At 44.7% G+C, this 13,747-nt stretch overlaps 1 protein-coding gene across 1 annotated transcript in view; it reads left to right on the forward strand.

Moving 5' to 3' along the window:
* The window catches only part of bckdha (branched chain keto acid dehydrogenase E1 subunit alpha), an 82,479-nt gene that overhangs the window by 27,434 nt on the left and 41,298 nt on the right, over positions 1-13,747 (forward strand). The window contains exon 2 of the mRNA XM_060855915.1: positions 10,241-10,417. Coding sequence (XP_060711898.1) covers positions 10,241-10,417 — 177 coding nt within the window. The remainder of the gene's footprint in view (positions 1-10,240; positions 10,418-13,747) is intronic.

Raw genomic sequence — 13,747 nt, forward strand, 5'->3', positions numbered from 1 at the left:
CCGTATAGGGTACAACAAACGGGGGAGAATATTCATCTTAATAAGTGCTATCTGACCTAACCATGAGACCGGAAGCGCCTCCTGTCTTTGAAGATCTTTTTGATTTTATCGAATAATTGAACAAAATTAGCTTTGAGCAAGCGATCAAGAACTGGAGTGATGACTATGCCTAAAACCGTCTGTGACCACTTAAATGGGAATCAATATTCACCCTCAAGACCTAGCAACTTCGTAAGACCACCCATAGGCATCGTGTCTGATTTTGCAAAATTGATCTTGTACCCCGAAAAGATGCCAAATGTGCTGATGCATTGTATCAGGCAAGGCACCAAAATTGCTGGATTTGACAAATAAATGAATACATCATCTGCGTACAATGAAATCTTATGTAATTTTGACCCCACTTCTGGAGCTGATATATCAGGATCCTTATGAATGGCCTCTGCCAATGGTTCAATCACCAATGTTAAAAAAAAAGCGAAAGGGACCAGCGCTGCCGGCTGCCCCTAAAAATGTTACAATTGCTTGATCATACCCCATTGGTGATGACCGCGGTGAGAGGGTCACTGTAGAGATCCTTTACCCATCTTATAAAGACTTCACCCAAGCCAAACTGCTCTAGAGTATAAAAATGGTACGGCCACTCAACTCAGTCAAATGTCTTCTCTGCATCAAAAGAAATCACCAATCCTTCTACTGACTGTTGTTCACATGTTTGAATTACATTCAGCAGCCGCTTAACATTATTGGAGGATCTATTAACCCCATCTGTTCCTCTTTAACAATTTAAGGTAACACAGTCTCCAGCCTTAACACAAGAATCTTAGAGAGGATTTTGAAGTCCACATTCAAGAGTGAGATGGGTCTGTACAAAGCACAGTCTTCCAGGACCTTCCTTTTTTTAAGAATAAGTGATGGTGGGAGATGGTCATGACTGTATGAGTTGTTGAACATGTTCAGCATCAGGCCTGACAATATGTTTATAAATTCCTTATAGAATTCACTGGGAAGTCCATCAGGATTGGGCACCTTTCCACTCTGAAGCTGCTTCACAGCCTCTTGCAGCTTGCTCTGATAAGGGGGCATTGAGAAAAGACTCTTGATGGGATCATGCCCGGGAGCACCAGATTCTTGAAAAAGGGCTCCATCTTGCCTCGCCCCTCTTCACAACCCTCAGATTGGTATAACTTAGAGTAAAATCTCTGGAATACTGCATTAATCTTTTTGGAATCACATGTTAGGTTTCCTAGACCCTTCCCTAATCGATGTACTGGCTTGAGGGGTGCTCTTTTTCCTGGTGAGATATGCTAGCTACTTGCCCAGTCTGTCACCATGCTCATATAGCCTTTGCTTTGCGAAAGTAAGCTCCGTCTTTGCTGTCTGCGTGAGCACGGAATTCACTGCAGACCGCAGCGCCATAATCCTCTGTAGCTTGACCAACGAGAGCCTGTCAAAGTAAACCTTCTCGGCCACCTTCAACTGTACTTTGAGGAGATATTGCTGTTTGCCCTTCTGCCGCTTCCTACTAGCACAGTAGGAGATAACTAATCCCCGGCATAGGCTCTGGCAGTTTCCCAAAGGACAAGCAGGCTACTAACCAAGCCTGAGTTAATGTCTAGGAATGCCTGACATTCCCCAGAGAAGTACTCCACAAGCTTATTATCCTTAAGGATAAAGGGATCCATTCGCCAGTGCCTCAGGCCCACTGTAACGTCCTTAATCTTAACCAACAGGTATACTGGGGCGTGAATGGAGATGGTAATATTACCAATCGTGCAAGACGCTACCAAGTCCAAGGTTGCTACGGGGGTCAGAAAAAAAAGATTAATCCTGGTGTGATATCTGTGTGGATTGGAAAAATCCCTACCTATAGGATGGAGATGCCTCCAGACATCCCCCAACCCTAACTCCACACAGATCCACTAATTGTTTCATTTTTACAGAGGGTATTAGGGGACCTTTGGGCAACCTGTCTACTGTGGAATCCATGAGACAATTAAAATCTCCCCCTTTAATGCCAGGAATCGAGACTGATCAATTTGGAGAACACACCTACTAGAAATTTGAGGGGATGGACCGGAGGGCAATAAGCATTTAAAACACCATGTTCTTCCCCATTTATCAGGGCTTTGAGAATTACAAACCTCTCGTGTGTGTCTTTAATGTACTCAAGTAACTTAAATGGAGGTTCCTCCGAACCAGTAGAGCCACTTGCCTACTCCTGGTATTAAAAGATGAAAAGTAAACCGATCAAAGCATTTCTGCTGTTGTTTCAAATGCTCCCTATCATCCAAGTGTGTCTCCTGTAACAAAGCAATATCCGCCTTTTCCTTGCTAAGACTCGAAAGTACCTTCTTCCTCTTAATTGGTGAGTGATTCTCCTTGATGTTCCAGGTACACCATTTAATCAAGTCATTAGCCATAACTTTCTGTAGTAACATTTAGATTCCAGAGAGGAGGAACTCGAACCACAAACCGCTAAGCTGTAGTGTCACAAGATCCATTGAACATAAAAACTACATAAACTAAAACCACTACAATTACAAAGCTATCAAAGACTATTTACAACAAAAACCAAATAAAAACCAACATATAAAGCGTCAATGGTGCTGAATAGAGGAACTCACCTCCCTTGCCCAAAGGGGACACCTACGCACCCCGAAGCCCAACTTCCCATCCTGCTGCCAATACTGCAGCCTGGGTCTGAATACCTGAACCAAGCATAAACTGCCCGTAAGTAGGCATCCAGCCATCCCAACCATTTTCCCTCCTCCTAGCTAGAGCCGCACCGCAAACATGAGTAGCAAAGAAAGAACATACACCATGGAATAGCAACGTGAATAAAGAAATTTTGAAAACAAATGGGTAGGTACTGCACCCATCCTTTGCTATAACACAACTTAGAAATTGAAAGTACACATCTCAACTGCCACCAAACACACTTTAGACCAGATTATTGCCAATAAAAAAGACAGAGAAAAAAACCCCTTCTGATTGCCATTTTTTTAAAAGAAAATACAAAGAGATACAAAGACAACACTACTATTTGTACAAACTAAATTGTTCAGATTAAGTTAAGTTAATTTGTACACAAAGTCTCTTGCCTAAGGTGATCCGAAGCACTGCTGAGTACCTCAGAGTACTGGATCTCAAGCTCCCTCAGTCTTTGCTTGACGCCATCATAGGATTTTCTTTTCTGAGAAGAGCTAGAAGAACATGATCTTAGAGCCCTCATAAACTAGGGCCTTTGGATCCTTCTCCTGGGGACGAGGACATTGATCCAGACCTGACCTCTGTGCCGTGACCCGGTGAGCCCTCTCGGTCTTCAAGCCTCTCATTCCAGCCTCCCAAGTTAAAGGTTTTCGGCAACCAGTCCTCAATAAATTCTGCCGGCCACTCACCTTCCTTACCCTCCAGCAGACCAACAATCCAAATATTTTTTCTCCTGCCCCAGTTCTCGAAGTCATCAACTTGGTCAAGCAAATTAAGGACCTGCGTCTCCAGGGCTTGGATCCTATCCATGGAGGAACCAGTATCAGCTTCCACCACTGCGACTCTGTGTCCTACCTCATCCTTCCTTTTCTCCAGGACTCCCAGCTGCTGTTCATGCTTCTGCAGCATGGTACAGATCGGGGCCAGATTCTCCCTTATCTGCTCACCCAACATCTCACGAGATTTCACGAGCTCCTTCCCCAGGGCCTGGTAAGAAATCAAGTCTGAGGATCCTGCAGGCTGGGCCGTGGGCCCGGCCTCTGATTCTCCTCCTCCCCTCTTTGGCAGCCTTGGATGGTGAAACCAAGGTAAGTTGATTTTTAACAGTTTTCTGGGACTCCACGACCTTTCCAGAGTACCAGGATATCGCAGTGGTCTGGATATAGAACATTGAACATATCACAACACAGTGCAGAACAGGCCCTTGATGTTGCACTGATCTGTGAACTAATCTATGCTCATCTCCCTACACTATTCTATTATCATCCATGTGCTTATCCAAGGATTGTTTAAATGCCACTAATGTGGATGAGTTGACTACATTGACTGGGAGGGCATTCCATGCCCTTACCACTCTCTGAGTAAAGAACTTGCCTCTGACATGTGTCTTAAATCTATCGCCCCTCAATTTGTACCTTTGTCCCCTTGTACAAGTTGATGTCATCATCCTAGGAAAAAGACTTTCACTGTCTACTCTATCTAATCCTCTGATCATCTTGTATGTCTCTATCAAATCCCCTCTTAGCATTCTTTCGAATGAGAACAGACCCAAGTCTCTCAACATTTCCTCATAAGACCTTCCCTCCAGACCAGACAACATCCTGATAAATCCCCTTTGCACCTTTTCTGATGCTTCCATAATCTTCCTGTAGGGTAGGGTGGGTTAAAAGTTCGTCCCACCTGCGCTGGGTGGGAGCTACACTGTGGTGCAGAGCTCTGCAATGTGATCTTCCTAGATCGCTGCCATCTTGGATCCCCCCTTCCATCTTCTTTTGAAGAAGTTCCCAGCATACACAACCATCCTTGAGGAAAAAGCTTCTCCTCATTTGAATCATAAATGACCAACACATCATTTTTAAACAATGAACCCTCATTCTAGATATTACCAGAAGAAAATTCCTTTCCACAAGAGGCCAGTGAAGAGGACAGTTGCAGGATCTTGTATGTTTTAACCAAGTGATTCTGGTCACCTCTTGTTTTCCTAAACTCCACCAAAAACAGGCCTAGCCCACTCAACCTTTCCTCAGAAGAAAACATGCTTATTCCAGGTATTACACCTGATAAACATTCCCGAAGCTGGTTCCAACACACTTGCATCCATTCTTCAGTAAAGGAACCAATACTATACACAGTACTCCAGCTATAATCTCACCAATGCCCTGTTTAACTGAAGCATTACTTTCTCCCTCTACATAATTCACAACTTACACAATTCCCCTCACAATAAATACTTTCCTAACTATCTGCTGTTACTACTTACCCACCTTTTGCAATTCATGCACTAAGAAACCCAAATTCCTTTGCACTTGTCGTTTCTCACCATTTGAATAACATATCTCATTCCCTCTGCCAAAATGGATAAATGCACATTCTCCTAAATTATAATCCATTGACCAGATATTTATCCACTCAATTAACCTGTCTACATCATTTTGTTTCTTCTTATTGTCCTCTTCACAACTCGTTTTCCTACCCATTTTTGCATCATCAGAAAATGTAGCAAGCATACCTTTGGTTCTTTCGTTTAAGTTCATTGTATAAATTGCAGGAACGCTGAGGCCCTGACCCCAGCATTGGTTGGCGACATGCCATCTGTTTATCTGCCCAACCAGAAAACAACCTATTTATACCGATTGAAGATGTTCTGACTTAGAGATTCTGCTGATAATGATATCAAACTTCTCATTGAACTAGTCTTCCACCTCAGTAGTGGAGCATTGCTTTAGAGCACGGATATCTCTGCTTTTAACTGGTTCTGTTTTGAGTTGAATGCTATCTGATGAGAATGTGTTCTGAGCCATTTGAGAAGGTTCTGTTATGAGTATAGCGTTCCATACACTTTGCTCAGATGTTTCTTTGAATTCTCCAGCTTTCAAATGACCACACAACACTTTTTCAGTCATCAGCTCCCAGCGGGCCTAGTCTGTTACAGTGAAGCAATGTTAATGTTCAGCTGATCAAGTAAAATGTTGATCTCTTGTACATGTTATTGACTAGCTACAAGTCATCTGTCAACACATGTCCTGGCATTCGAATTTTCCAATCGAAGAGAGGGCAGTTTCCTTCTTTTCTATCTTCCAGTATCCAGTTTTTTCCAATGTTCTTCACAATCTGATATTCCTCTTTAGTTTGCCCAATCCTCCCACAAACACGACCAAATCACCCACATGCAAATTGGTCCAACCTTTCATAGGTGCAACTTGCCCAGACTGTATAGGTCCCACCTCCCCCAAGACTGATGTCAGTGTCTTTAAGAATCCAAAGCTCTCCCTCTTGCAAAGCCCCCACAGCCACGCATCCATCCCTCCCATTTCCATACACCTTGCACATGAAATCTATAGATTACTATTTTTGAGTGCTGCTTGCTAATTCCTGAGTCAGCTCCTTATGTCTGACACACCAGTTCTAGCAGCCTGTGTCATTGGTGTTGTAACCTCTGGCCTAACACCATCCCTCTTTAAGGTATTCTCCAGCCATTTAGTGACATTCTTAACCCTGGTGCTGAAAATGCATGGGAAAGGTAGGGGAATTCATCCCCTAAAGCTTCCAGAATACCCAGGAAAATGCAATCCTGGGCATGACCAATCAGAGGGAAGTTGCCTTTGTAAGAAGTGCAGATAGAATCTATGAAGAGTTGCTCCTCCAATCACAGGCTAGTTGTCTCTCACATTTGCCCCTCCTAGGCTCACTGAATCTTTCAGCAGGAAGCAAGGAAAGAGAAGGGCTTCCATCTACTGGGTCGGTGTAGGGTGATGGGGCAGGAGAGGGAGCTTGCAAAGGGTGATTGGATAAGAGGGGGAAGCTGCGGGAGAGATGGGGGGCGTGGGGGAAGCAGGCTGCAGGAAATTGGTGAAGGAAGCTTGAAGTTTGGGGGTGGGGGTAGAGAAAGAAAGGATGCAAATGAGAGAGAACTGTTTTAAACAAGTCAACCAAGGAATATTGTGTTAACTAGAAGCCTGGAAAACTTGAGATCACTGAGTTAATTAATGACTTACAACGAGCATGGAATGTCTGGCTTTATGGCTGTATGTGTTTAGGAACTCGTATTTCTGCAAAAGATATATTGTGCATGCTTCTATTGTAATGAACACGGTGTTATTTGTTAAGTTTAAATCTGAGTTTGAGATCTGAGCTGGGTAAAGTCAGGTTCTGATGCTTCTGATGTATTTCACGGTGATTTCGAACTGCTTCACAGTAAATCCAGTCTGTTTTGGTGTGATTTTGATCTGTTTCACACCGCCCCTAACCTGCTTCATGACCATCTCTGCCTGCTTCACAGTCTGCTTCAACTGCTCCCGGTCTGCTTTGCCAGGATCCTGGTCCGTTCACACAGCTCCTGGTGTTCACTGTCATTCTGGCCATTTTCACACTCCTCCTGATCTGCTTCAGTGACTCTAACCTGCTTCACTCTCCTCCTGTGCCATAGCATTACTCTGTACTTGTACATACAGCACAAAAGCAGACCCTTCGGTCCTACCAGTCCATGCCAACCCTAATCCCAATTTAAACTAGTCGCATCTGCCTGCTGTTGACCCATATCCCTGCAAACTTTTCCTATTCATCTCCTTATTCAAATGTCTTTTAAACATTGTAATTGTACCCAAATCCTCCACTTTTCAGGAAGTTCATTCCATGCACAAACTATCTTCTGTGTGTAAAAAAAACATTTCCCATGTTTTTTCAAAATCTCTCTCCCTTCACCTTAAAATATCCCCCCTAGTCTGGTAAGCCCCCATCCTCAGGAAAAGACAATTACCGTTAACTCTATCTATTTTATAATCTACTATCAGATCGCCTCTCAACCTCCTATGGTCCAGTGAAAAGTGTCCCAGCCGATCCAGCCTTGCTTTATAACTCAAACCTTCCATTCTGATAAATCTCTCCTGAACCTTCCCCAGCCTAATAACATCCTACCTATAACTGGGTGACCAGAACTGGACACAATATTCCAGTAGAGGCCTTGTCAGTGTCCTGTACAACCTCAACGTGACTTCCCAAATCCTATATTCAAAGGCTCATTCCTGATGAAGGGCTTATGCCCGAAACGTCGAATTTCCTGTTCCTTGGATGCTGCCTGACCTGCTGTGCTTTAACCAGCAACACATTTTCAACTGTCATCTCCAGCATCTGCAGACCTCATTTTTTACCCTATATTCAAAGGACTGAGCAATGAAGACAGAGATGCTAAACAGTTTCTTAACCAACTGTCTATACATGGCACAAACTTCAAAGAATTATGTACCTGCACCCCTAGGTCCCTCTGTTCTACAACACTACCCAAGGCTCTACCATTAATTGTTAAAGCCTATGCTTATTGGTTGTATGAAAAGGCATTACCTCTCATTTATCCAGATTGAACTCCGTCCGCCATATTTCAGCCCATTGACCCATTTGATCAAGATCCCTTTGTAATCTTAGAAAACCTTCTTCACTGCCTTCTATGCCACCAATTTTGGTGTTGTCCACAAATTTACTCACCATGTCTTCTTTCTTCTTGTCCAAGTCATTTGTATAAATGACAATCAAAAGAGGAGCAGTCCTGGTAGAACATCGCTGGTGACAGGCCTCCAGTCTGAACAGTAACCCTCTACCACCACTCTGTGTCTCCTGCTGTTAAGTCAATTATTTATCCAATTGACAAGCTCCTCCAAATCCCATGAGACCTAACTTTACGAATTAGTCAACATGTGGAACCTTGTCAAAGGCTTTACTGGAATCCAGTTAAACAATGTCCATTGCTGTACCCTCATCAAACGTTTTGGTAATTTCCTCAAAAAACTCAGTCAAGTTTGTGAGACATGATTAAGTAATAATCCCACTTTCTCTAATAGTTGAAAATGTGTTGCTGGTTAAAGCACAGCAGGTCAGGCAGCATCCAAGGAACAGGAAATTCAACGTTTCGGGCATAAGCCCTTCATCAGGAATGAGGAGAGGGTGCAAGGCAGGCTAAGATAAAAGGTAGGGAGGAGGGACTTGGGGGAGGGGCGATGGAGATGTGATAGGTGGAAGGAGGTCAAGGTGAGGGTGATAGGCCGGAGTGGGGTGGGGGCGGAGAGGTTAGGAAGAAGATTGCAGGTTGGGAGGGCGGTGCTGAGTTGAGGAAACCGATTGAGACAAGGTGGGGGGAGGGGAAATGAGGAAACTGGAGAAATCCGAGTTCATCCCTTGTGGTTGGAGGGTTCCCAGGCGGAAGATGAGGTGTTCTTCCTCCACCCGTCGTGTTGTTGTGTTTTGCCGGTGGAGGAGTCCAAGGACCTGCATGTCCTCGGTGGAGTGGGAGGGAGAGTTAAAGTGTTGAGCCGCGGGGTGGTTGGGTTGGTTGGTCCGGGCGTCCCTGAGGTGTTCTCTGAAGCGTTCCGCAAGTAAGCGGCCCGTCTCCCCAATATAGAGGAGGCCACATCGGGTGCAGCGGATGCAATAGATGATGTGTGTGGAGGTACAGGTGAACTTGTGGCGGATATGGAAGGATCCCTTGGGGCCTTGGAGGGAAGTGAGGGAGGAGGTGTGGGCGCAAGTTTTACATTTCCTGCGGTTGCAGGGGAAGGTGCCGGGAGTGGAGGTTGGGTTGGTGAGGGGTGTGGACCTGACGAGGGAGTCACGAAGGGAGTGGTCTTTGCGGAACGCTTCCCCTGCACCTTCCCCTGCAACCGCAGGAAATGTAAAACTTGCGCCCACAAATCCTCCCTCTCTTCCCTCCAAGGTCCCAAGGGATCCTTCCATATCCGCCACAAGTTCACCTGTACCTCCACACACATCATCTATTGCATCCGCTGCACCCGATGTGGCCTCCTCTACATTGGGGAGACGGGCCGCTTACTTGCGGAACGCTTCAGAGAACATCTCAGGGACGCCCGGACCAACCAACCCAACCACCCCGCGGCTCAACACTTTAACTCTCCCTCCCACTCCACCGAGGACATGCAGGTCCTTGGACTCCCCCACCAGCAAAACACAACAACACGACGGTTGGAGGAAGAACGCCTCATCTTCCGCCTGGGAACCCTCCAACCACAAGGGATGAACTCAGATTTCTCCAGTTTCCTCATTTCCCCTCCCCCCACCTTGTCTCAGTCGATTCCCTTGAACTCAGCACCGCCCTCCCAACCTGCAATCTTCTTCCTAACCTCTCCGCCCCCACCCCACTCCGGCCTATCACCCTCACCTTGACCTCCTTCCACCTATCACATCTCCATCGCCCCTCCCCCAAGTCCCTCCTCCCTACCTTTTATCTTAGCCTGCCTTGCACCCTCTCCTCATTCCTGATGAAGGGCTTATGCCCGAAACGTTGAATTTCCTGTTTCTTGGATGCTGCCTGACCTGCTATGCTTTAACCAGCAACACATTTTCAACTGTGATCTCCAGCATCTGCAGACCTCATTTTTTACACTTTCTTTAATACCCTAGTAAATAAAGTAGTTGTGTGTGGAGATGTATGTCTTGTCATGTTTTTAATAAACATTTATTTAATGGTAAACCGGCATGATTCTCCATCAATATCTCTGATGGTCTCTTCTTTCTCTGTCCTCAGCATGCAGTTCACCAGCAGCAGTTCACTCCCTTGGATGAGAAACCCCAATTCCCTGGAGCCTCGGCAGAGTACGTGGACAAGTTAGAGTTCATTCAGCCCAATGTCATAGCTGGTATCCCCATTTATCGAGTGATGGACCGGCAAGGTCAGATCGTGAATTCTGACGAAGACCCCAAGGTATATGCTGCCATGGTTGTCTTGTTCATGTGTTGTTTTCCTTAATATGCAATTGCCACTCTCATTCTAGATTGGCAAAAAGTGTAGGATCGACTTACTTGAAAATCTCAAACCAGATTACTCACTAGACAAATGGATGACTTACAGTCACAGCAACTTGTGTATGGATCCTTATTCTACCATGCTGCTGCCTGGACTCCTCATGGATGCAGGATTTGTGGTATCATCCTGGTCCTTGGACCACTAACCTACTTTTAGTGAGACTGCAGTTGTGTTCCTGCATTATATTATCTGAAATCGAAACAAAGATATCTTCCAATCTTTGCAGTTCTGGAGTGTTAGTTCTAGTAAACTGACTTGAGAAACTATCTCATGACAGCCCAGTGGGTAACAGCATTGACTTGTAGTAGTACTGAGCTGTGCAGGTTTTATTTTCTGTTCGTTTCTGGGATGTGGGCATGCAAGTTAGACAAGTGAACATTCATCTAACAGATGTCACACTGGATGATCTGGAGCAGAAGTCAGGAAACAGGAAGTCCTTTGACCTTGAGAGAATGCTGGTCAGTTATCATGTTGAACTGCTGCAGTCCATTTGATTGAGGTAGACCCACAATGCTGGTAGGCAGGAAATTCCAGGAGAGGCAGCATTAAAATTCTAGGTCAGGATGGCTTGGAGAGGAACTTGCAGATGGTGGTGTTCCCATGTGTTGGCTGCTGTTCTCCCTCTAAGCTGATAGTCTTAGTGGGTATGGAAGGAAGGTACTATCCTAAGAGCCCTGGTGAATTTTTGCAGTGCATCTTGTAGATGGTACATGCTGCTGCTACAGAGCATCAATAGTAGAAGGAGTGGATGTTTGTGGATGTGGTATCAATCAAATAGGCTGCCATGTCTTGAATGGTGTCAAGTCTTTTTTAAGTGTTATTGGGAGCTGCACCCATCCAGGCAAGTAGGAAGTGATCGATCACACTTCTGACTTATGCTTTGTAGATTGTGAACACACTCTGAGGAGTCCAGAGATGAGCCTTTTGCTTCTGACTTGCTGTTGTAGTCGCAGTATTTATATGACTAGACCATTTTGATTTCTGATCAGTGGTAACCCCCTGGATGTTGATAGTGGGGAATTCAGCGATGATGATGTCATTGAATGTCAAGAGGTGATGGTTGGATTGTTTCTTATTAGAGATAGCCATTTCCTGGTATTTGTGTTGCAGCGATGTTGCTTGCTACTTGTCAGGCCAAGTTTGGATATTGTTCAGGTCGTGTTGCTTTAGACTTGGACTGCTTCAACATCTGAGCAGTTCCAAATAGTGTTGAACCTTGTGCAATTATCTACAAGCACTCTCACTTCTGACCTTATGATAGAGGAGGGGGTCATTGATGAAGCAGCTGAAGGTGGTTGGGCTGAGGATTCTAACCTGCAGAACTCCTCCAGTGATATCCTGCAGCTGCAGTCACTCACATCAAACAACAACTGCCTTCTTCTTTTGTGCTGGCTGTGACAATGCTGTCACTTTAAAAAGGTTATTTTGTCCTTCGGTTTGTTTTTTCACGAGAGGTTGTAAAGACAGAGGTGGTGAAATGTCTGGAAATATCTACTTTAACAATGGCAGGGGAGTGGCCAGCTCTACCAGTTCAGGTTTTATCTAGTTTGGTTTAGTTGTAGCAGAGAGGCTGTTGGTAGCTGTAACAGAAGCTGCTACAGTGGCTTCAGCAGATCATTCTTGACTGACTTCTCTCTCTGAAATCTCTCCTGCCTGTAAATACCTGTACTAGGATTGACCTTTTGCCAAAGGGTGTGTTTATGGGATGTTATGGAAAACAAAACAGGTCCTTAGTTAAATTGCTGTATCGAGCAAGTTAAGTTTTCCAATAGTTAAGTTATTCTAAATTCTGTTTTCTTTGTTGCGTTTCAACTGTACTGTTTAAACAAAATCTTTTTGCTTAAAGCTGAATGGTTTGACCAGCTGCATCCCACCTGGAATATCCACTTCACATTTGCCTTTAGAATAAGAAAAAGTTACGGTCTGGGTTACCTCCTTCAAATATTTTGAGGGGGTCTGGCCCAGTCCATAACACTGGGTGAGCTTTCATCTAGACCAGAAATTTCCTCTGATTCCCATTAACCGTTGGGAGCATCTTAATGCCACGCTCAGTGAGAAGCTTTCAACAGAATTGTGGTAACCCAAGCAGTTAACCGTTCCCAGCAATAAGGTTTAGCAATGCATTTCATCATTCTTGGGCTAAGGACTTCCTGTTGCCTGGCTTCTGCTCCTGATCACTGAGTGTGACATCTGTCAGATGATTGTTCATGTGCAAACAGTATTCCCCCTCCATACAGTGGTTTAATAGCTGTTTAGGGCAAAATTGCCACAGAGTCTTTTGTGGAAAATAGCCACTTGGGAGAGGTATCAAAGGGAACTGAAATCATGGAGGAACTGTTTGTGGTGGCAACACTCTCAGTGGCATAGGCAAGGTGAGAAAGGTGATTGTTGTGCAGCGTCTAACCAACATGGCTGTACCACTGAGGAATTCACTTCCTCAAAAAGAGGTAGAAGCAGATTGTTTGAATATTTTTAAGGTGAAGGCAGATTCCTTCTTGGAAAGCAAGGCGGTGAAAGGTTACCAGTGTCAGGCAGGAATGTGGAGTTGAGGTTACAGTCAGATCAGCCGCAATCTTATTAAACAGCAGAAGAGATTCAAAGCACAAAATAGCTCACTTCTACTTCCGACTGGTAAATTCCCATTAAAACGAAACAAAGAACTGCGCGTGCCGCAGATCTGAAACAAACAAAAATAGACATTGCTGGTCAAACTCAGCAGATCTGGCAGCATCCATGGAGAAAAAAAGAGTTCACATTTCGAGTCACATGGAAGAACTCAACATTAGCGAATACTGTGTGCAATTCTGGTCTCCCTCCAATTGGAGGGATTTTGTGGAACTTGAAAGGGTACAGAAAGGATTTACAAGGATGCCGCCAGGGTTGGAAGATTTGAACAATAGGGAGAGGCTGAATAGGCTGCGGCTGTTTTCCTGGAGCGTCGGAAGCAGAGGGGTGACCTTATAGAGGTTTATAAAATCATGAAGGGCATTGATAAAATCTTGTCTATGTATCCTTTCCTTGGGGTGGGAGAGTCCAGAACTAGAGGGCAAAGGTTTAGGATGAGAAGTGAAATTCTTTACGCAGAGGGTGGTGCGTGTATGGAATGAGGTGTCAGAGGAAGTGGTGAAGGCGGGTACAATGACAGCATTTAAAAGACATCCGAATGGGTGAATGAATAGGAAGGGTTTGAAAGGATGTGGACCAAATGCTGGTAAATGGGACTAGATT

The sequence above is a fragment of the Hemiscyllium ocellatum genome, chromosome 47 (assembly GCF_020745735.1).
Source record: "Hemiscyllium ocellatum isolate sHemOce1 chromosome 47, sHemOce1.pat.X.cur, whole genome shotgun sequence".
Lineage (NCBI taxonomy): Eukaryota > Metazoa > Chordata > Chondrichthyes > Orectolobiformes > Hemiscylliidae > Hemiscyllium > Hemiscyllium ocellatum.